The following is a 24,469-nucleotide window of genomic DNA, read 5'->3' on the forward strand; positions in this document are numbered from 1 at the left end:
AATAGTTTGCACTCTTGGTAAGGGAAGGGAAGCTGTCACTGATTATGTATTGAACAAGGCAACTATGAACTCCAATATCTGAGATGGTTCTAGCTGAGATTTGTTGTGATTGATGGTAATTCCTAGATGACAGCAAAGCTGGAGTACATAATGTCATGCTTTTATCAGGAGATGCCTGGTTTGAGCGATTATGAACCAGTTGTCCAAGTACGGAAACACCTGGAATCACTGCAGTCTGAAGTGAGCTGCTACTACTGACATGCACTTGGTGAACACCCTGGGGGCTGTGGTGAGGCAAAAGAGCAGAGCTCTGAACTGATAATGATTGGCTCCCAGCCGGAAGTGTAGGTATCTTCTGGATCGTCTGTTCATTTTTATGTGATAGCACGTATCTTGAAGATCTACTGTGTACTGTGCAGGAAAGGCAAATGGACTGAACCATGACCATCCAGAACTTGGTGTACTGGACTGACTTTTTCAGAATGCTGAGATCCAAAACTGGTCTGTAGTCCCATTTTCTTTGGCACTAAAAAGAATCTTGATTAACTTCCGGACTTTTTCTGGTCTGGGGGGACCTCTTGAATGACTTTTTCTAGCAGCTTTTTTTTATTTCCAGTGCTGCTGCTTTCCTCTGAATGGGTGGAACATCAGGAAGTTTGTTTACTGTTAAGGGGGAGGGAAGGTATTATATAACCTCTGGAAATAATCCTATGCACCCATGTATCTTTTGGAATGTCTAGCCAGGCTCTCTGTTACAGGGATAAATGACCCCCGACTGCCTCCAAAGGTGGACAATCGGGCCTTCTTTCAGGATTGCTGGTAGGATCTGTCACAGAATGAATCTCTATATCCTTGATTCACGTGGGGAGTGTCTTTAGTCAAAGTTCCTCCCCCTCTGTCTCTGAGGGAACCATCTCCACATGGATCCCGGAAAGGACCCTGGAATTTACTGAACATTTTTCGTCCATCTTGTTGATTCCTAGAGAAGATTCTTTGAGGGGTCGAAAAATGTATGCCCACTGTAGACAGGGTCTTACTGTCCTGCTCACACCCGGAGAACATGTCTTTAACCTTGGGGGCAAACAAAGGACTTGCGTCAAAGGGAGCACTGATGAAGGAGGACTTTAAGGGATCTGCGAAATCACAGAGGCACATCCAGGCATGTTTCCTAATGGAAATGCCTGAACCCGCCACGCTTGAGGTACCTTCAGCTACATATGAAATTAGCCTCATGGGAAGAATTTGAGATGGATTGAAGGGTAGCCAGTTGTGAGGAAATAGAACTCTCTGCCTCAGAAGTAATGGCTCTAGAGAAGAATTTGGAAAGATTTTTAATCAAGTCCTTCTGAAGTCTGTGAAGTGTGACAAATAATTCAGAGACCTGAGTGCAATGGTCACTGAAGCATATACACACTTCCCAAATCTGTTCAAAGCCCTGGACTCCTTGTTAGGGGCATGAACAGATGAAATCTGTTCCGAGATTTCCTTCTTTGTGACTACTGCTATGATCTACTGGTATTTCTTTGCTCCAGAATTCTCTTCCTTTTGGTAGTGCCAGGATCCTATCTGGTCTCTTGGGGATTGGCTCAATAGCATCAAGTTCCTTCCACGCCCACCTACAGATAAAATCAATGAGCTCATCAGTGGGTGGAGTTACCCAGGATGTTTGATGGGCCAGACACAAAGGCTTCCAGGAATACCGATTCCTGGTGGGAAGGGTTATCTCTAGACCATCCACCTCTTTGTTTTATGATCGCTAGGATGTTTCCAACGGAGACGTCATCAGGTGGTGATCTTGGGGACCTTTCCACCTCATCAAAATTGGTATCTTCTGTTACCAACTCTTGAGTAGAGTCTAAGTGCCTCCTCTTGCACTTTCTCTCCTACTGACTTCTTCAGCTGAATGCTTGGGAGAAGCAGAAGAAGATGTAAGTATTCCTGCTGGGTAGTCTGGAGACTTTGGGCTGGCTATCCCTGTGGAAAAGAGTATTGAGGTTCAAGGCACAAACACATATGAGACTGGGAAGATGGATCTGAGGGGAGAAATCTCTAGAGATAGAGAAAACTCTCTCTACTACCTCAAAGTTAGTATGCTCTGGGGAGGAAGAGGTTGATAGTGCCATGAAGACATGCTTCCAGACCATCTTCTCCCTCTGATCCGAAGACAGCCCACCCAAGGCAGAGGTCAGAGCTGATCTGTCCAAAGCCAAGGCTTGGAGGTGCAGAGACAGCTCCAACAATTTCTGAGTTGACTGCAAATCCTTGGACCTGGCAATGGTGCTATGGCCCCAAGAGTCATCCGGCTCTGCCATGCTTTCAGCCAGTCCACTTAGAGAAATTATTGGAGCCACAGACATAAGAATCTTTAGAGCCGACACAGTTCTGGGAGTCTCAGATCCAAGAGATCCAAAGTCGAAGGTCAGATTGGAGAAGGAACCAAAATAGGTGGAGTACTGCTAGTAAAGTTCTATGGACCCTATGGAGTAGGAGCTGGGAGAACTCGCATTTGAATTTGTGCCAAGAGAAATTTCCTCATTATTCTATCCACATCTGCCCCATCAGATTCCTAGTAGGCCGAGAAGTCGCCACTGAAAGGGTCCTAGCATAACGGTGTCTCTATAAAAAGGGTGATGGAATAGGGTCTAGAGAGGATGCATAACAGGTCCTAGGGAGCTTCTTCTGCTCCAAGTGTGTTGGATCCAGTGATAAGTATCTGTTATCAGATGCTGTCGAATCTGAGGATTTAGTCTTCAGATGCAATGAACTTAGATCTGACTGCTTAGACACCTTGCTAGAAGGAGAGGTATGAGGAGGATCTGGAAGGGTCCCATGTACGCTTTTTGGACTCCTTGTCATCTAACTTTTCAGAGGTTTAAGATAAAGTCTCCAAAAAAGAAGTTTGCAATAAACCTTACCGAGTCAGTTTATTTTTGTGATCCATTAAGGCCCAGTGGATTAAAAGCCTTACAAATGTTGCATGATTATTTTAAATGAGCTGTGCTTCAGCAATACACACATGAATCGTGTGTCAGATAGAGGTATTTTGTGCCTGCAATCTTTACATTTCTTAAAACCTGAAGGTTTTTCAGCCATGTTGAAGCAGAAAATTTAAATACAATAAAAACATAAATTCAAGAGCTTTTTTTTTTAATCAAAGAAAGAAGGGAAAGTGAAAAGAGGGCTACTAACAATCCTGATTAAAGAGACTACCACAAGGGTATAAGTCAGAAAGAATTTACCAACAATGGCAGACTAAGAATACGTGTAAAAGGATAAGGGAGGAATATATAAAAGATCTAGACAAAATAAGAAAAAAATATAATTATTATTTCATTCACAAATACCACACTAAAGCTCAAAAGCTAATGACGACCACGTCCATAACAGAAGGTGGCAAATGATATCTGAGGTATGGTAGGACACTAGAGCATTATGGGTAAGGGAGGAGCTCGAGAGTTTCCAGTATCCATGATCTGCAAAAAGCAGCAGGTTGGACATAAACCCACTTGTTGCGGAATGAATGAAAATTGACAACATCAGATTAAACAGTTTGGGCGCTAAGTCCTTCACAGCTTTCCTGATAACTGAAAGAGGAAGGCTAGAGTCTAGAACCCTGAAAGAGGTCAATACTAGGCAAGCAAAAATCAAAGTCCTCAATCTGGCATAAAAAAATTATACAAAAATAAAGGGAATAGTGGACAGTTACTGCAGCAGTGATCACATGAACATCACTATTATGGTAAGTTTACTTATAGAACTATAACATGCTCAGCATTTGATCACTGTTGCAGTAGCCATAGCCTATATGTGTAGACTACCATAGTAATAATGACTGACAGGAGGAGGGCTGAGAATCCAGATGCCCCTGGAGAATGGTTCCAGCAAATCCTGCTTTAGACATGGAAAAAGTATTATGTATGTAGTATTTTGTAAGGGACATGCACAAAGGATAAAGTTACTTCTTCTACAATCCACCCCTTTCCAAAAATATGATGCAGCCAAGACGCTGATAGACTGCCTGCATTGACCTTGCCTGGAACTGGTTTGTTGTGGTGGGTATGACAAAAAGAAATGTATGTGACAACCATTGAAAACAGTCTGATTTGAAACAGCTTGTCTTTTTTCTTACTTTCACAAAAAATGAATAAATGATCAGTGTTCCTCAAGGTTTTATTCCTCCCAAGATAAAATCTGAGTTGTATGCTGACATCCAGAGTATGAAGAATCCTTTCTCTTACATTTTAGGTTCAGGAAAGAAGACAGAGATAGATAGCTTGGCTCAAAGTAAACTTAGATACCAGGCTAGGCATAAAAGAATGATGAGTTTTCAAAAAAAAAAAAAAAAACACTCTTTGTGGAAAATGTAATAAGGATGACTCACCATGCAACTCAGGCACTCTTCTTGCATAAGTCAGAGCACTTGATAAAACTGTTTTCCATTCAATGAACTTTAAATCAGCCTGATCGGCTGGATCAAATGGAGAAAGAGTTACTTTTTCCAACAGAAAATTAGGATCCCAAGGAGGAGCCACAACTTTTTCTAAGTGGCCTAGTATGCACTACCCCTTTCTGAAACCTTTTTAGACCTGGAATGTAATGAAAGGGAATGATCAGTGGGCAGACATGCTCTAACGGCAGACAAAGGAACCTTGAACGAGGAGTAAGAAAGGCCAGAAGATAATAACTCATACAAATACTGGAGAGCCAAATACTAGCCTTAAAAGGGTGTAGGTTCATGTATTGGCACCAATGAGAAAACCATTATCCTTTAGTAATACAGGCATTCTTAGTAGCAGGTTTCTTTAATCTCATTTAATACTTGCTGCACATCTTCAGAAAATAGCTTAGCTGAAGTTGTTTCAGGCTGAATTATTGTTAAGCAACCCATCTTGTGTGAGTAAGTTCAGTCTGTGAAAAAGCTTGTGGTATTTGCTCTTGGACATTTCCAAAAGAAGGAAGAACCACTGTTGCCTGGGCCAGAAAAGTCTCCCACAGTGATCTTTGAAGAGTTCTTCTGAATCTTCAAAATGATCCTGGATATCAGTGAAAAGACATACAGGAACATTCCTGTTCAAGTAAATGAAAATGCACCCTTTCCAGAAATTCTGGTAGAGCAGAGTTTTAACAGTTGGTTTGAATGGTAGCAAAAAGATCTTTGAGGTGTTCTCCATAGCGGGATCAAATCCTGGAAAACCCCAAATTTAATTTCCCTTTGTGTGGGTCTGTTCTGGTCCCACTTAACTCGTCTACCATAATATTTTGCTCTGATGGGATACAAGATGCCTGTAGAATAAGACTGTTCTCAATTGCTATATCCCAAGTTACCATGGCTAGTCTGCAGAAAGGGCAAATTCTGGATCCTCCCCCTGTTTATGTATGACATCACTATGGTGTTTTCTGTAATCACCTGTAACAGCCCTGGGGCCCATAGACAACTGAGACAGAGAGAGAGAGAAAGAGAGAGTTGACAGCATTTACGCCTGCCAACATCTCTACTTTTATTTGCTTTGGTCTGTTCTTTTTCTTCAAAGACACTGCACATTTACTGTCATACACACCACTCTTCAAACAAAAACTGAGGTCTCCATAGTTACAGACTGTGTTGGAACTGGAAGGGAAAATGGGAGACTTGGATTCAGATACAACTGATCTCTCCACTAAAGCAGCTCCCTTTTTACAAATCCCAAAACTGAAATCTGGAATGTTGATTTTGGGATCATAGAGATTTTAGGTACGACTGAGATTTTTTCACATGGAGGCTGCTAAATGAATCATAAGACTCATGGATGCCACAAATCCTAGTATCCCTTAGTATTTCCCTTGCTGAAGTACTGGATTTAGAGGGAAAAAAAACAGGGATAGATCTATATACAGATCTATTTTTTTCTGAAGAAAAGCTCTTTGAATTAAAGAACTTAGGAGACACTCCAGGAAAACCATCTTGTGTTAAGGTGTCAAACAGAACTTTTAAATGTTTTCTTGGAAACCCCGTCTATGAAGGAGATCTCACACCCAAATGAGATTTCTGACACTTTGAAAAAGCCTCAAAAATATCAAAGCCACCTAAGTAAGTGAAATATGAAAATATCTTGTAGTCTGAAATAGGCTATCACAGAGGCTTTGTGAACACCTTTGGAGCAGTGAATAACCTAGAGGGTAATGCAGAGAACTGAAAGTGCAGTCCAGACACAGAAAACTTTAAGCAGTTGAAATCTGAGGATACAAGGATGTGATGACAAGCATCTGTTAAATGTTAATAAGAAAATGGAAGGGAGAACCAGTGGTAACAGGTCATGAAGGGATAGCAATTTGAACTTTGGGACTTTCATAACCTGATTTAGAAAGCAAAGATCTAAGACTGGTCTCCAATATGCTTCTTTCTTTGGAACCAGAGACTTTCTTGAGTAAAACAATCTCTTCTTATAAATTAAGAGGCACAGCTTCTATTTCACCATTGGCCAGCAGATGCTGAATGACTGTAGGGAAAAAAGTTTAATTTGGTGGATAAGGAGGAAGGGATTCTAACTGCCATCTGTATCCCTGATGTATCATTCTCAGAACCCATTTCCCTGAGACTATCTGATGCCAAACAGAGAAATGGATAACAAGATTTTGGGGAAGATTTAAAGGCTTGTCAGGTGGGGTTACCATCGACAGACGGTTATTCAGACTTGTTGGACTGCCGTTTCTTTTTTGTAACCACATTTATTTATTTATTTTTAATCTGTTTGTAAGAATTTTGCTGTGCTTGCTTATTTTACATTCTATAAATGGGGGTAGGGGGGCTGAGACAGGTGTAAAACTTTTACCAAACTTGGAGAAAAAAGACTGAAGAATCTGAGCAGCCTTCTGAATTAAGTTTCCCCTCACTCATTTTCCTTCATGGGGGGCTATCCTGGTACTTTTCCAATTCCTCAGAAACAAACAGTCCAAAAACAACCCTTCTATCTAAAGGAAAATCCAAAATTTCAGCTTTAGCATCCTCAGATAAATTTTAAGACTATAACCATACAGCACCTTGTCTTAACAGTTACAGGAAGAAATCTTTAGTGGCTCTAATACCTAATGATGGCAAAGACCCATCAGACCCAACTTCATATAGGCCCATTTCAATTTTAAATGAGGAGTATAATGTTTATGCCTATAATGGTTAAAAGAATGGCAAATGTGTTGCTAAAATTGATAGATAGGGATCAATGTGGTTTTGTGGAGGTGAGGCAAATATCTGACATTAATAGAACAATGATGATCCAGAGGGAAGTGTTCTAAGAAAATCTAGCTGTTGTTGGTGGGTTTTGATGCACAGAAGGCATTCAACAGACTAAGCTGGTATTTTAAGAGTAGGGCAATGGATGCATTTGCATTCCCTGACAAAATGATAAGGTTAATTAGGAGGGTATATGAGGGATCTGAGGTAAAAATTCAAGTGGGAGGGTTCTTCTCTAGCTAGTTCTGTCTGAATAGAGGAATCAGGCAGGGGTGTCCTCTCTACCCTTTACTTGCTTTATATTTAGAACCACTGGCAAAGAAAATAAGGGACTCAGAAATTCAAGGGTATAGCTGGCACAGTTATCAAGAAAAGTTGGCTTTATTTGCAGACCATACTATTTTGTACCTGATAAATCTTGAAAAGGGCATTTTGATGATCTGAAAGATACTGAGACAGTTTCAAGTCTTTTTGAGATACAAAATTAATGAAGATAAAATAAAGGCTATATCTGCTGGTAAGACTGCATCTTTACTAATATAGGTCTTGGCTGCTTTATCATGGCCAGGTTTGGAGCATACACAGTCAATGCGTCATTTCAATTAACAAATCTTGCTGTGGAACACCAGTCAAGTTATTTGAGCTTTTACAAAATAAAAAATATAATACAATCTGTTCCTACTAGTTTCTCTGGTACAGCAGAAAATCTAAGGTTTTCTGTGTGATCTGTCTTCTAACACTACTACTTTTTGAAGCAGCTCTTCTTGAGAAGCCTCATACTCAATGTATTATTCATTTCAGTCTCTGTTTTTTGCAGTGTTTTTTTTTCAGTTTTTCTGAATACCTAGTTAAAACTTCTATTTTTTCCAGCTTTTTGTTATCTGAGTTTATATACTCCTTTCAAGTTTTATTTATTTTAATCACCTCTGAGCTTGTTTGATTTTTTTCCTCTAAATTACTGGAAGCCATCTCTTCTAATAAAGCTGAAGCCTGAACTGCTGCTTCTTTTTGCTAAACAGCTACAGGTCTCTTCTTTTTTTTTTTTGAGGTTCTCCAAATTTCTTCTTTCCTAGTATCCAGGCAGTGTACTTACTAGCCAGTAACTGAATTTTGCCCAAACTGACAATCTCACCGGACCTTCTTTTTCATGTCCTGTTTTCATAATGGAAGAGCAGAAATTAAGCTGTTGATGCACCTATGTTGGAAGTTCATGGGAATTTGCATTTATACAGTGCAAAACTTTCTCCTATACAGGATAAGCCCTGTACTTCAAAGTATCCCACTGCAACTAAACTGAGATTCTTTATCTTTGTCTAACACAATATCCCCCTGTCCCACTGCAAAGCTGCTGACAGGGCATGGCAAGTCAACCAAATTAGCAAGTCCTTTAAAATCCAACCCATTATGACTCTTACATTTGTACACTTTTGAACATGTTCACAAAACATGAATAGGACATAAACAAATTGCAAACCTTATGGTGTCCATGCAGTACCAGGCTCAGTGGTATCAATGATGGTAAATGTATCAGTCAAATAATAACACACTAATGATCCTGAAACCTGCTACGGTCACAACCCTCCTTCCACTCTGTTTCCAGCCCTTTCTTGCTTATTCTCGAGGCATTATACAAAATGACCCCACATCTTCAGTTGATCATTTACTCTGTATACTTCAGCACTTGGTTTCTCATGCCAACTGGGTAATACCTGGGTAAAAGCCTAATATATGGCCATCTATAACCAGTATTATTACTAAATATACTCCTAACAGCCCTCTTAGTTTGGAAAACCATAACCTTCTACAGGTACAGAAACCTAACAATTATTATGGAAAATCTCTTTATACCATCTCTGTTGCCTAACAGTGGAATTCCATCCACACGCACATCAAAAATGACAAAAAAAATAATAGTTTCATTACTAATTTAAAAGAACACATTAAATCAAAATGGATTTGCTCATTTATAATCTATTTCTTTCATGCCCTTCCAAATATCCAGTTCAAATAGTGGATTTGCTCGTTTATAAAATATTCCTTTCATGCCCTTCCAAACATCCAGTTCAAACAGTTAGTATCTTCACCTTCTCTGTCCTTAACCCTGCCCCAAAATAGCTCTTTTCATAATCACAAAAAAATTCATAAGCCCTTACTACCACTCAGATTAATACATTGTCTTTTATCATTGTATATCTCTGAAAGCATCTCCCAGTTACACAACTTATACTACTCTTATAAATACACCTTCGGATGCTTCTACTCCTTTTCAACAGTCACTATTTTCCCTATTTATACTCTGCTCAGCTAATAATACTGCTATGGTCATATCTTACTGTTTACATAACCACTCTATTTCTGCTGCACACTTGTTGGATTTATATGTTTTAATCCATAGATTATATGCATACCACCTTATCCATCATGATCTTTAGGTATTTAACACTGCTTCTCGTACGATAAATATACTCCTCTTTGTTGATCACATTATTTTGTAATCTCATATCCACTGTAGTTGCTTTGTATTTATCATTTTTTAATGTGGAGCTTTTCTCCTCAAATATCCAATAAGAATAGGCCTTAGATCACCTATCTCAATTAAATGAAAATAAATAAATAACTTAGCTCGTTTGCGCTGCAGATAAATGCAACAGCACCAACAACTGGCATGGATTCACAAGATTCAGACAGTAAATGTCATAAAAGGAGTTAAACTGAGAAGTAAAATAAAAATGTGCATTTGCCTGTTACTTTTACCTGCTTTTAACACATTTATACACTTTGATCTCAGAAAAGAACGTGCTACATTTAGCAGCAAGATCATGTTTCAGGAAGCTTAATCTCTTTGAATCATATGCCAATCAAAAACATAAGATTTGTGTTTTTTTTTTTTTTTTAGCAAATTTGAACAGTTTGATCTTGGTAAACAATGCATTACATTCAGAAGCAAGATCATGCTTCACTGCACTTAAACTCTGTGGATTATCCAAAGCCATGCACCTCTGTAGGCACATTATAGGTCTGCTGTCTGAAAATCATGTACTCTGAGAAAACTGAGCAGGTAGCACAACCTTCCTCCATCTGTGTATTACTTCCATAACTACTGTAACACAGACACAACTTTCTCACAATAATAATTAAATGCTGATCACCACCCTGGCTTGATTATAACAACATTAGTATTACATGTGTTTAAATTATGCTCAATATAATGATGGAAAACATGCTTATTTATTCTTGCTAGTAGACATTTTGTTAAACGTTTGATACTTTATATCAGTTCTGCTGTTTATGTGTAAGATCAAAATAATGTAATTGATCATATGACTTTAATGATCTATTTAAATGATTGGTTGCAACTGTTGGTTTAGGTCTGAAGACGTCATAGACACTAGATACAAAAGCACTACATGTTGTTAATACACGTTGTTAATGCACTATTTCATTTGCTTTTTTGCCTTTAACCTTTTACATTTAAATTTTTTGGGATTCTAACTTTTGCACTATGCTGTAGCATGAATTACTATTTTTACTGTAAATGCTATTTGTGTGTGAATTTTATAAGAAACATCTTTTGTAATCTGGAGCTTTTCTCCTCGGGTCTCCACTGAAAATTGGCTTCTGGCCCAGCTGGACCAACCCAGTTAACAAATGCCAATAAAAAAATAAATACGACTGCTAGGCTGCTCCTCTTTTATTTAGTGTTTTGTTTTGATTTTCACAGTAAGAGAAATCTATTTATCATTACTAAGGTAGTCAATCAACCTTATGGAGACTGAACATAACAACAGAAACTCTATACAGCCAATAAATGAAGGTCAGGATTCATCCTTGACTCTAGAGTTGTAAGGCAGCAAATACAATCACTGCATTGGTGAGTTTTTATCCTCATAAATGACACTTTCCCATAATTAAGTGCTCTAACACTCTGCCTATGCTATGTTTCTATAATACCCTACCCTGATCACAATGCACAGTTCTTTTCTTATTATACTTCATGTTGTTTACATACTGCAAATGCCTGCACAGCTTGTGTTTTAAACAATGTTCTATAATACAGTGTACTGTAGCCTAAAGTGTTATTCCAGTGTCTGCAGAAAAAAACTACTCCAAATCAGCTGCACTTCAATAAGCAACATGCAATAAGTATGAAAACAAACAGATACATAAATAAAAATAAATAAATAAATACATTTTTGGCATGCATTAGGAGAACAAAAGGAAGTTAAGTTTAGCTCTTACTATTTGGTTCCTTTGACAGAGGCATGCCAGTAAGAGAACCTGAACCAGTTTTTAATGCAGGGGCATCGGACAGTGATGTTAGATTTCCTGCTGGCTTTTTAGACTCACTATAACTTCCTGCAGGTTTTTTGGACTCTGTCATCCTAAAAAGGGGAAAAAGTTTATTTTCCCATTTGACAGAACAAGACATTTAGCATCAGTTTGCATTTTGAAAACAGGAAAACATTTTTATTGTTGTATGAGTACTTTAAAGAAGCAAGACTTATTATTTTAAAGTGATCATTAACTAAAGCATTTACTAAAGGAGAAAAAAATCAAGCAGCTTCTTCTTCCTCACCTGTCCACAGGGCTTAGCCTGTGGTTTATCTCACGTAAAGAATCCTCTGCATCTTCATCAGTGTCACTGTTTTTATCAGCATTCCTTATTTCACAAGTTAGTGCAGCAATAAACAGGAGATAGAAAGTAAAAATAGTAATAAAGCAACCAATCTGCAAAACTCAGTAAAAAGGATCAAGATGTGTATTACTGTCACATATTCTTGAGAAATATCTTCAGTGTTCATTGCCAATGCTGGGGGCTTAACTTAGAGCAGATTATATAAAAATAGATATTTTCAAACTATTTATGGCCAATATGCACTGAAATCATACATACCATTTAATGAGTTTTTAATTTTAATAAGGGTGTAACACAAGTTACTAGTAATGAAAGTACTCACCATACCGACAGATATTTGAGACAGACCTCTGACATAGATCTGTAAACAGAATGGTAATGCACCTGGTAAAAAAAATCTCACTACCTCAATCTATAGGAGAACAGCCTATACCACTATCTGCTGCACTTGGGTTTATGGGTATTGCGCTGCATATACATGCTCAGTATACACACAGTTAAGTAGTACAGTTATGATGACTATATGCACATACTACACTACTTGTTACACTGCAAACTTACAAGGGCATTGTGCAGGAGTTTGTGCAAGATTCTGTGCTTATTGCATGAATATATGATTATCACTGACAAAGTCTTTGCTACTGCCTGATTTCTCAACCCAAATGCCCAATAGACACCAACAAATAATAAAAAATACACTTTTTTGTGGGTATATATTCACATCCCTATTCAGAGGCCTTTGCTTTCTGCACTTTCAGATAATCTTATTGATTACAAGTTTGATCCATATTGGGCAAAGTGAAACTCCTGATAACAGCAACATCCACATGAAAAACACTATTCCTATCATGACAAACTTGAGTACTGAGAAACAGCCACATCACTTGCAGCATGGGCTCTGGTAAAAAAGGGTTGTTTCTGCAATGCAGTAATTTGTAAATTGAAGACACATTAGCCATGATGAGGAAAGACATCACTATCAGCTAATCTGCATGTCTCTGAATCGCTATTAACTACAGTGAGTGCAAATAAGCACTTTCTTGCAGTAGTTATTGCTGGCAGCCCATGCATAACACACTCTCCAACATATACATGCAGAATAAAGCACACACACCACGAACTTCATACCTGTTCCAGAGTTGTCAGAACATCTCCAATGTCTCCTTTTTGCCTGCCCTCATTAATTACGGATGATTAGAGTTAGTCATCAATGCTAGACAGAGCTTTAGACTTCAAATCCTTCAATAAATGTATGCTAATGCAAAAGCTGTTTCTTCTTATTAAAACTTAAAAGTTTGCTAGAAGAATTAAAATCTTTCCTTGATTGTGTATCTTTGCCCCTTCCATTAATTTTGGTTCTGTATATATTTCTTATACTACGAACCTGAGAAACATGCTTACATGTGCCCTGTCCCTCTCCCTCATAACCTGCAAGGTGCTGCAGGCCTTGAATAAAGCCCAAAGTCCTCATTACATTATAAAGAAACCTTTGCTACACTAGCATATTAGAAAGTACAGTTGTGTACACCTACCATAAATGTAGATGTTCGAGTGTCTTCACTGTTGCAGTCATAACTGTAGGGTGATCCTGCCGCAGGGGCAACCCGAGTCGAAGAGAATCAAAAAGTCTGGGTCGGCGTGTACAAAACTACAGTACCCTGATGTCCAGTCTCTGTAGGTACAGCCCTCAGCCGACACCATCTTCTCCAGCCTTTCTTGAACACACCATAAAGTGAAACAAGAAACTGTACTATGTTCTTCGTGTTTCACTGTTGCAGTCATAACTGTAGTGGAAAACAAAAAGAGCAAGAAAGGAAGGGAGGCTAGATAGAAGAAGGGACAGCAAGAAGGCCCTGCAAAAAAGCAGCAGCAAAACCTGCCCTGGTCTTAGAATACAAAGGGAGATTGTAGTGCTTGAAAAGTATGCACAGAACTTAGAATGACTTCTCACAGTACCTGGAAACTGTTTAAACCCTTCTGGCAGAAGTCAATGCTAACAAAAGAACTGTCTTCCAGGATAAAAAGTTAATATCAGAAGCCGCAGCAGGCTCAAAGGGGAGGCAAGTTTTTTTTCCAAAACATAGTTAAGATCCCAGGCAGGGACAGGAGGGGTCCTTAGCTCCTCTCAAGAATTGTCTCACCAATGGATGAGCATGAATCTTAATGGAAGAAAAGGAAAGGCCTTTAGACAAAAGATCTGAAAGGTCATCCAAATACAAAACCCAAACTTGTTTGGGGAGCTTAGAAGCAATCAAATTTCCTTGAAGAGCCAAGCTGCCAGGCAAAGGGTCTTGAGATGAGGGTGTAGCATCTGACCCTGATGCTGGGACAGAAGAGAAGGGTACAGAGGAAGGCCAATTTGGAGCAATCAAGATGATGAACTTGGGCTTGTCCTGTTTTATCTTCAGTAATATCCAGCTGAATGACAGGGCATCCACTTTCCAAGCTGTTTTGTGGGCAGCTGGTGATTGAGATGGGATGCAAACAGATCTATCTGGGGACACCCCAAACTGCAGTTATCCTGTTGAATAAGTTGGTGTCTAGCATCCATTCAGTGAGGGATCCAAAATATTTTTAGGGCTGCTGCTAAGAGAGATTCTGCTTTCCTGGAATGAATTGAGCCTGAAGATGCAGATTCAGACTTAGAGCTATGTCCCATAAAGTCATAGCTAGTCTGCCCACATGACTGTGGTGTTGTCTGTACGAATTAGAAGAGGCCCTGGTTGCAAAAGGGTCTTGAAGGCTAGAAGAGCATTTTGAACTGCCAACATTTCCTTCAGATTGATGTGCCAGTGCAGGTGATTCTTTGTCCAGGTCCCCTGCTGGCAATTGTTTAGAAAAATGTGCCCCAAGCATAATTGGTTATGATTTGAGAAGTTTGAGGTAGGCGAAAAGCTTCCTTTCGCTTTAAAAGTGCACCCCCAAACCAGGGAACTCCTTCTGGAGGCAGGGGATCAGAGGAATCAAAGTGTCCAGATCTTTTTCAGGTACCATTGAAGGGCTCCCAAAATATCATTTGTTAAATCCCAGGAGGAGGAAGAGACGTTGAACAAAATCCAGATGTTGAAGTAAAGGTCCTTGCTGTCTGCCTGGATAACAAATAGGGGTAAATCTGAATCCTGATAGATAAACCAAAGGGCAGTACAGAGAATTGAAAGCCTCGAGCCTGCTTTGAATCTGAGGAATTTCAAAGGTGTTTAACACTGAAAGGTCCAGAATAGGTGAACAGGCTCTATGGGGCATCCAGGTAAGGGGTCCTGAAGCCCAACCGAGAGAGTCATTGAGTCTGCTTCCTTTGAGATTGGGATCTGTCTTTTCCCTTCTAGGTGAAGAAGCAGTCCATTGTCTGGATCTGTAAGAGGTATCTTCCCTATGAGGCCTGTCAGGCGGGGGAAAGGACCAATATTTAGAAATCTTTCACAGTCTGCATAGATTTTGCCTTTTCTTCCATCTTTTAATAACCTCTTCAGCCTTGGATCCAAATAAAACATCATGCTGAACAGGGACATCTGCATGTCTCCTAATAACAGTACCAGAGGCAGCATCAAAACCACAATGCAAACTATGCTTGTTCACTTGTTCAGTTGCCTTATCCTCTGCACATGCTGGAAGGTAGCAAACAGACAAAAGAAATTGCTGATACTTAAACATATGAAACTGGCAATTTAAAGTCCTAATAGCAAGGGTATCAGAAGTATATACTTTTTACCCCCACCTGTAAGGGCACGAGAATCTTTCCCGAGGGAATAGGATTTTGGAAGAAGCAGAACCCTGAGAAATAGTTTCAGGATCCAGAAGGGTTCTTGAATAAGAATAAATGAGAATCAGGGACCCTGTAAAATCTATCAGGCTTAGAAGGAGCAGGGGCATGGAATCAGGATTCAAATTAGCCTCAGAAAAGGCATCATCCACAATATCAAGAACAGGAGGAATAGCTAAAGGCCTGTGTTGAGGAAGAAGAAGGAATTAAACCTCTTCTTAGAAGCAGAATAATCCTGACCTTCCCAATGAAAATGTTCCCTCATCTCATGTAAGGTCTCCCCAAAGAGAAATCCTCAGGCGGAGAAGCAGAAAGGAGGAAAGGAATATTCCTGATCAGAGGAAGAAACAGAAGATACAGAAGCCTGGTCAGAGGAATCCAAAGGAACATCCTGTCGAGGCCTTTTCTCTGGAGGGGGGTGAGAACCCCTAATCATTGTAAGCAAATCTTCAGCCATCCGTAGCAATTGCATCTGTATCTTGGGAGTAGCTTCAGAAGTAGCTGGAGCAGAAACTTTAGGTTTAACTGGAGTCTTGGACTTTGCCTTTGTCTTTGAAATGGTGATGTGAGGGACCCATCTAAGGGAGCGACCCCAAAGGTCCTGCAGCAGATAAAACAATAGGCCTTGATGGTTGTCTTTGAATTCCGGTAGAAATTCGGTAGAATCTATATATAATTGTGCCGCCTGCTAATAATTTTTAAAGCTGATCCTGGCACAGAACCGAAATCTTTATGAGGTATCTGTTTTCCACACTATACAATTATTAACTTTTTCTGACATCCGACAGCAATCAAAAACGAGATGAAAATCGCCAACCAACGACTTGAGAAGATGGCGCCTGAGGGCTATGTACCAGAGCCGCATTGACGCCAGGTACTACATAGTACAGCCCGCCCGGACCCAGACTTTGTGATTCTGGCCGACTCGGGGGCTGCCTGCCGGCAGGATCACCCTACAGTTATGACTGCAACAGTGAAACACGAAGAACATCAGCAGGTTAAACCTGCTGCTTCTGGTGTCAGGTGTTCAGGATTTAAAGACTTTTCCACCTCCCATGTAATCTCATTTTTTTAATACTTTTACTTATTTCCATTTTCCAACTCAGCCACTGGGGATGCACAAGCCAGTGCATTTCTTTGTGAAGGTCCCAAGCCCGGATAAATGGGGAGGGCTACATTAGGAAGGGCATCCGGCATAAAATTTTGCCAAATCATACATGCAGACAACAGTACAGAAATACAAATCAGATTGGTCAAGGCCCGGGTTAACAACGACCGCCACCAGTACTGTTGGCCAACAGGGTGCTGGCAGAAATTGGGCTACTGTTGGCTGAAGGAGGAGAAGAGGGGGCAAGCATGCCCGAAGGCAGGTAAAGGCTAGGACTGTGACAGTGAGGGTCGGAACTTTGAATGTTGGCAGTATGACTGGTATAGGGAGAGAGCTAGCTGATATGATGGACCGAGGGAAGGTTGGTATACTGTGTGTGCAAGAGACCAGATGGAAGGGGAGCAGGGCTAGGTGTATCAGAGGTGTTTTCAAATTGTTTTATCATGGTGTGGATGGAAAGAGAAGTGGCATAGGCATTATCCTGAAGGAACAGTATGCTAAGAGTATTTTGGAGGTGAAAAGAGTGTCAGATAGAGTGATGTTTATGAACCTGGAAATTGATGATGTAATGATGAATGTTGTTAATGCATATGCTCCACAAGTTGGGTGTGCGATGGATGAAAAAGAAACATTTTGGAGTGAGTTGGATGAAGTGGTGATGACTGTACCCAAGGGTGAGAGACTGGTGATTGGAGCAGATTTCAATGGGCATGTTGGTGAAGGGAACAGAGGGGTTGAGGAAATGATGGGTAGGTATGGTGTTAAGCAAAGGAATGCAGAAGGTCAGATGGTAGTGGATTTTGTGAAAGGATGGACATGGCTGTGATGAATACGTATTTTAACAAGAGGGAGGACCATACTTGACATACAAGAGTGGAGGAAGATGCACACAGGTGGAATATATCTTATGTAGAAGGGCCAGTCTGAAGGAGATTGGAGGATGTAAAGTGGTGGCAGGTGAAAGTGTAGTTAGGCAGCATAGGATGGTGGTTTGTAGGATGACACTGGTGATCAAGAAGAGGAGGATGAGTGTGAGGGCAGCACCAAGGATCAAAAGTTGGAAATTGAAAAAGGGTAATTGTGAGGTGATGTTCAGGGAAGAGTTAAAACAGTCACTGGGTGGCAGTGAAGAGTTACCGAATAGCTGGGTAACTACAGCAGAGCTAGTAAGAGAGATGTCTAGAAAGGCGCTTGGTGTGACATCTGGAAAGAGGAAGGAGGACAAGGAGACGTGATGGTGGAATGAAGAAGTACAGGAGAGTATACAGAGAAAGAGGTTGGTGAAGAAGAAGTGGGATTGTCAAAGAGATGAAGGAAGTACACAAGAGTATAAGAAGATGAGGTGCACGGCAAAGAGAGAGGTGGCGAAGGCTAAGGATAAGGCATATGAAGAGTTGTATAAAAGGTTGGACACTAAGGAGGGAGAAAAGGACCTGTACCGATTGGCTAGACAGAGGGACAGAGCTAGTAAAGATGTGCAGCAGGTAAGGGTGATAAAGGATAATGAGGGAAACATACTCACAAGCAAGGAGAGTGTGTTTAGCAGATGGAAAAAGTACTTTGAGGGGTTGATGAATGAAGAGAATGAGAGGGAGAGAAGGTTGGATGATGTGCGGATAGTGAATCATGACGTGCAGTGGATTAGCAAGGAGGAAGTAAAGATAGCTATGAAGAGGATGATGAATGGAAAGGCTGTTAGTCCAGATGACATACCCGTGGAAGCATGGAGGTGTTTAGGTGAAATGGCACTGGAGTTTTTAACTAGATTGTTTAATGAAATCTTGGAAAGTGAGAGAATGCCTGAGGAATGGAGAAAAAGTGTTTTGGTACTGATTTTTAAGAATAAGGGTGATGTGCAGAGCTGTAGTAACTACAGGGGGATTAAACAGATCAGTCACAGCATGAAGTTATGGGAAAGAGTAGTGGATGCTAGCTTAAGAAGGGAGGTGATGATTAGTGATCAGCAGTATGATTTCATGCCAGGAAAGAGCACTACAGATGCGATGTTTGCTCTGACAGTGTTGATGGAGAAGTACAGAGAAGGTCAGAAGGAGTTGCATTGTGTCTTTGTGGATTTAGAGAAAGCATATGACAGGGTGCCTAGAGAGGAGTTGTGGTATTGTATGAGGAAGTCGGGAGTTTCAGAGAAGTATGTAAGAGTGGTACAGGATATGTACGAGGGTAGTGTGACAGTGGTGAGGTCTGCAGTGGGAGTGATGGATGCATTTAAGGTGGAGGTGGGATTACATCAAGGATCAGCTCTGAGCCCTTTCTTATTTGCAATGGTGATGGACAGGTTGACAGACGAGATCAGACAGGAGTCCCCGTGGACTATGATGTTTGCAGATGACATTGTGATCTGTAGTGAGAGTAGGGAACAGGTGGAGGAGACCCTGGAGAGGTAGAGATATGCTCTAGAGAGGAGAGGAATGAAGGTCAGCAGGCGTTAGACAGAATATATGTGTGTGAATGAGAGGGAGGATAGAGGAATGGTGAGGATGCAGGGAGTAGAGGTGGGGAAGGTGGATGAGTTTAAGTACTTGGGATCAACAGTTCAGAGTAACAGTGAGTGTGGAAGAGAGGTGAAGAAGAGAGTACAGGCAGGATGGAGTGGGTGGAGAAGAGTGTCAGGAGTGATTTGTGACAGATGAGTGCCAGTAAGAGTGAAAGGGAAGGTCTACAAGAGGGTAGTGAGACCAGCTATGTTATATGGGTTGGAGACAGTGGCACTGACAAAAAGGCAGGAGTCAGAGCTTGACGTGGCAGAGTTGAAGATGTTAAGATTTGCACTGGGTGTGACGAGGATGGACAGGATTAGGAATAATTACATTAGAGGGTCAGCCCAGGTTGGAAGGTTTGGAGACAAAGCCAGAGAGGCAAGATTATATTGGTTTGGACATGTGCTGAAGAGGGACGCAGAGTATATTGGGAGAAAGATGCGAAGGATGAAGCTGCCAGGTAACAGGAAAAGAGGGAGGCCTAAGATAACGTTATGGATGTGGTGAGAGAGGACATGCAGGTGGTTGGTGTGACAGAGCAAGATGCAGAGGACAGGAAGAAATGGAAACAGTTGATCTGCTGTGGCGACCCCTAATGGGAGCAGCCGAAAGAAGAAGAAGACTTATTTCCATTTTCCCTGGAGTCTAATGGTGGTGCAGAGGACTAATATCCTCTGTGGGAGGTGTGGAGTTTGACTCCATTTTAGTGTCTTTAGGGCAAGCTATTTAGATATGGTTGCCCCCAACTCAAATAATTTTTTATTAATAAGTGACCTTCAGGTACATTGCTAAAGAGTTCTCCCTGGTAGCTAGTGTTACTCCCCAAATCTTTGTTAAGTGCATTTCAGGCATGATCTGTTATTCCTTAGAGTCTAATGTTTCTCTTGACCCATGTCTTGTAAAGTATCATTAAGGTACCACAGTGTACAGTTATTCCTGGTAGCTAGTGTTTCCCTAACCTGAAGTGCCATTAAGGCATAAAATAGAAGTAAACCTGGTGTCTATTCCCTGCCCTGAACTAAAGTTGCCAGTTTCCCTTGTTAGTCTATCAGTGTGTGGAGGTATGACAACCTACCCCAACACACACAAACCCCTAACCCTACCACCTCACTAAGCCCTCAATTTCAGCCTCCCAGGCAAACAGACACACACACCTACATACACTGACACAGACACACACACCCTAAGAAACCTGTATGCTAAACTCCTTGGCATTTACCTCTACCACAATGGATGAACATGAGCTTTTGTCCATGTTCATTATCACAAGTAGCCAGGAACAGATATGTTAACTTACAGAAGCAGTTCTGAGGGACAGGACATGAAAAAATTAGCATATGCTTCTTCCCTGGAATGCCTCATTAGCATTTAACAAAAATGCAGACACAGTCCACCATGGTGCTGCACATCTTCATGTTAGAGCACCATGGGTAGGACTATCCTTGAATAAGAAATGGCTACCGCAAAGTTTACACCGTGTGGTAACCTTTCTGAACTAGGCACAGAGTTTTTTTCTTTTCTTTTTTGATTTGACATGCACTAGCATAATAATCCTCTGCAAATTAGTATTAGAAAAAAATATAACTCTACTAACCAAATTATGTACTGTGAACAAATTGGACATGATTCTACTCGAAAGTCAAAAAAGTCCAACATTCTCAAATGGGAATGGAGAAAAGTTAAAGAACTCTCCAACTGAATCCTTCTCAAAAATGTCAATTGTTTATTTATCTTCTCAGAAATGTACCTTTACAGGCAAACACTTATTTTCTTCCAGAGGATTTCTGAAATGGATTCATAAAGGGAACCAATTCAAAAGCAGTTTACAACACTGAAATGCTGGAGGAGGCAAACAAGAGATGAAATGATCTTGCCCTACAAATTAGGTTCTACACTTGGGAGTGCAAAGCCAAACTATAGTTTAGTGAATGCACTGCACACATAAGCAAATGGCTACAGCAAATATGCCACTCAGGGTAATTTCTGAAGCATGCATGCACACATGAGAGACAGCAACTCCCTTGTGAAATGCCTTTTAAATGCATTACAAATATACCAATAGGCCTCTTGGTGACACAAAACAATTCATTTAGCTAGCCATTTGGTATCTACTTGAATAATGGCCTCCTTTCCTGATAGAAGCAAAGGAAACAGTTGGCTTGTTTAATGCAGATAGTTTAACCCTAACAAAGCAGTACTGAAGCTGCTGAGAAAGGTCCATTACATGAAATAACAACATGCCTGCAGCCTGGAAATATGGCACAAGAATGAATCAGAGATTACAATTTTGGAGGATTTCTGTTACTACCACAGAGAACTTTGCAAACGTAAGACACCCTACAGTTCTGCAATTTGAGTGATGCTGTAATGGTCACTACATGTGGTCTACAAATAAAGACCTGAAAACCATATGAGACAATGCACCTTGAAAGAAGGATATAACAGACCCTCATTCAAAATATTTTAGTCTTGGTGGTGCTGCAAAATGAAGATCCCCCAAAATGTATTGCTTAGTCAGCCTGTGTTGCGACAGATGTTTACTGTTTAGCAATTTAAGGAACAATGACACAGCGGACTGTACCGTTAAGCAGATACTAGCTCAGACTCTACATAGATATCTGAAGTACACTGTATAGCCAGGGAATGGGGGTAGAATCCAAAGGAATTGTATGAAAACCACCCAGAAAGACAAAAGCTTCCAGATTTTCCACTTAGCAACATAAGTTATGTAGGCCTACTTAAGCCTTTAAAGCTACTATTCGGACATCATTTAGAATGACTTAATGAAAAACAAGAACCACCAATCCACACCGAAGATGCAAAGAAAACAGAATGAAATTCAGTCAGGACCTCTGCAATCAATGCCCAAGAGAAAGAAAATACTGTACTCAGATTCATGATGTGGAGCCCAAAAAGGCTTAGTGCCTTGGAGTTTGAGCTTTTCCAAAAGACACAGAAAAACTACTAAGGGCACAATGGTATAAAAATACAACCTTCCGTAACAGGGAAAAAGCACTCAGTGCTTACTCTTCCTTGTTCTGTTAATGGCTACAACATAGGGAAATGTATAGTTTCAGCGGCTGCATAAAGACATAAGGATAACATTAGAGACCAAAACGAATCTTCACATCTTCCAGATAAATTCTTACATAGGTAACAGGCTGGCTCACTGGTTTCATGCATTTGTCAAGAAATGTTGATCTCTTGGATATGAATGGCCAAGGATATCTTGGATGCCACAGTGCAGTATCATACTAGAACAGCCTCCCCACATAGGTAGTAGTACTTTATCCTATCCTGTTTGTTCGTAATCTGATCACAAGAGATTCTGGCAACCATTTCCAGAACCAATTTATTTTATCTATTTGATAAGTATGTAAGTGGACTGTTTTGAAGACACTTTTTTCAGCCACAATCTTCCTCCTGCTGGAACAACATTATATAACAGAGATGAAAACACTGCAGGGAAACATGTTAGGAAAATTAGAAAATCTGAAATGTTTTAAGTTTATACATAGGATAAGTAATCTGTTTTTAACCTCTCCACCTGTCTAGACTTGTATATTTTTAGTTTTATTTTCTAGCATAGCAGACTATTTTTAAATACTTTTGCAGATACTGAAGGTCATATTTAATCATTTCTTTTTTAATTTATTTTTATTTTTCCATCACTGTTGTCTCCTAATGTTTTAATGTAATGTAATCTATGTATTCCACTATCAAACTATACATTTTATATATATATATATATATATATATATATATATATATATGTGTGTGTGTGTGTGTGTTTAATTATTACATGTATACTAGTGTTTATTTGATGTTATTTAACTCTCTGGAGCTTTTCTCCCCATGCTTATGCTGAAAATGGGTATTTATTACCTAGTTGGACTTTCCTTGTAAGCAAATATCAATAAATAACTAAATAAATAAATGGGGGGTACATACAGAATCAATGACTATACATATAATGTCAAAAATAAATGTCAAAAATGCAGCAGAGCTGCTTACCAATAATAATAAGAAAATAATCGATTTGTTAGCACATACTGTGGCACAGAAGGATGAAGCCCTATATCTGATCCAGACAATTTGAGTTTGGATAGTGGAAGAGCCGCATGAGAGAGGGTAGGAGCCCGCTTACCTAAGAAAAGGGGAAGGAAGGGTGGTTTCTGGTTGGCCAACTGCTTCCATGCTCCCCAAGACCTGAATTTCAAAAATAAGGGTCTGGCACATCCTTCTTTCATGCAGAAATCTGCATGACACCAATGGCTGAGATCAATAAATATTGATTTAGTAGTCTCAATCCAGTGATGACAGACCTTTTGGGCATGTACATGTCATGGGGGGGCATAAGAGATCCGTACAATGACTGCAGAAAATGTTTCTATTGACTTAACACAGTATGAAACTTGCTGTTGATAGGGATGGGAGAAGCCAGCACTGAATATTTTCATGTAAGGGGAACCTGTATGGCTGCCACAGAGCCCTGCTCATGAGGGGGTAAACCAGATTAGCCTTACCAATAGGCCAAGGGTCCCCTTCCTGCAGAAAGTATGGAGATGTAAGGAATAGAGGTGAAGGTAAAACTACCCTCATGACTGTCTGGATGACGAACCCCTCTAGGCAGCCTTTCACCTCTGTGTTGGGATATATAGTACAGGGGAAACAAATGGTCTCGAGCCTCAACTGGGGACAGGCTTGATAGCTGGAAGTGGGAGAAGAAAAAAGTAATTTACTTTATTCAGTGTAGCATTTTATGTTAGTTATGTAGAGAAGCTTAAGAATAAAGTAAGAGTTTTATCCAATGGCTCTGAATCATTCACATTCATATTCAGTAAAAAGATGCTCTCAAAGTTTGGTTTGGAAGCTTTTAACAGTATTTTGACTACAAATTTCATTGGATAGTTATTCAAACAGTTGGAGCTAATCTTTGAAAATTCCTTTTCACCTACAGTTGTGGTGAAAGGTGGATGAGATGACAATGTGATGAGGTCACTGCTGGTTGTGAAGGTGTATATAAGGGACATGGTGAGCCTTAATACTTAAGGGGAAGCATCACGAAGGTTAATCAGATTCAGTATGTGTAACAGAGTAGCCATTAACAGATCAGTTCTTCCCATGCCAGGTAGCCAAATTAGACTTCCAAACTAGAAGGCAGTGGGAGGTTCTATAGGGAACAAAAATGCTAAATTGTAACACCTAGTTTTCTGTAATTTGTATTAAAATGCATGTTAAGAAGAGCTAAGGACAAGTA

General features: G+C 40.1%; 1 protein-coding gene across 7 annotated transcripts in view; it reads right to left on the reverse strand.

The window, feature by feature from the left end:
• Positions 1–24,469, reverse strand: part of CEP43 (centrosomal protein 43) — a 2,274,574-nt gene that overhangs the window by 437,381 nt on the left and 1,812,724 nt on the right. For 6 of the 7 annotated variants that reach the window (XM_044069398.1, XM_044069434.1, XM_044069407.1 and 3 more), the window contains 2 exons: positions 11,784–11,867; positions 11,447–11,589 (listed from right to left, as the gene is read on the reverse strand). In XM_044069398.1, coding sequence (XP_043925333.1) covers positions 11,447–11,589; positions 11,784–11,867 — 227 coding nt within the window. The remainder of the gene's footprint in view (positions 1–11,446; positions 11,590–11,783; positions 11,868–24,469) is intronic. The other variant, XM_044069443.1, reaches the window with a different exon arrangement.

Source organism: Protopterus annectens, chromosome 1.part0 (assembly GCF_019279795.1).
Source record: "Protopterus annectens isolate FY-2018-M chromosome 1.part0, PAN1.0, whole genome shotgun sequence".
Classification (NCBI taxonomy): domain Eukaryota; kingdom Metazoa; phylum Chordata; order Ceratodontiformes; family Protopteridae; genus Protopterus; species Protopterus annectens.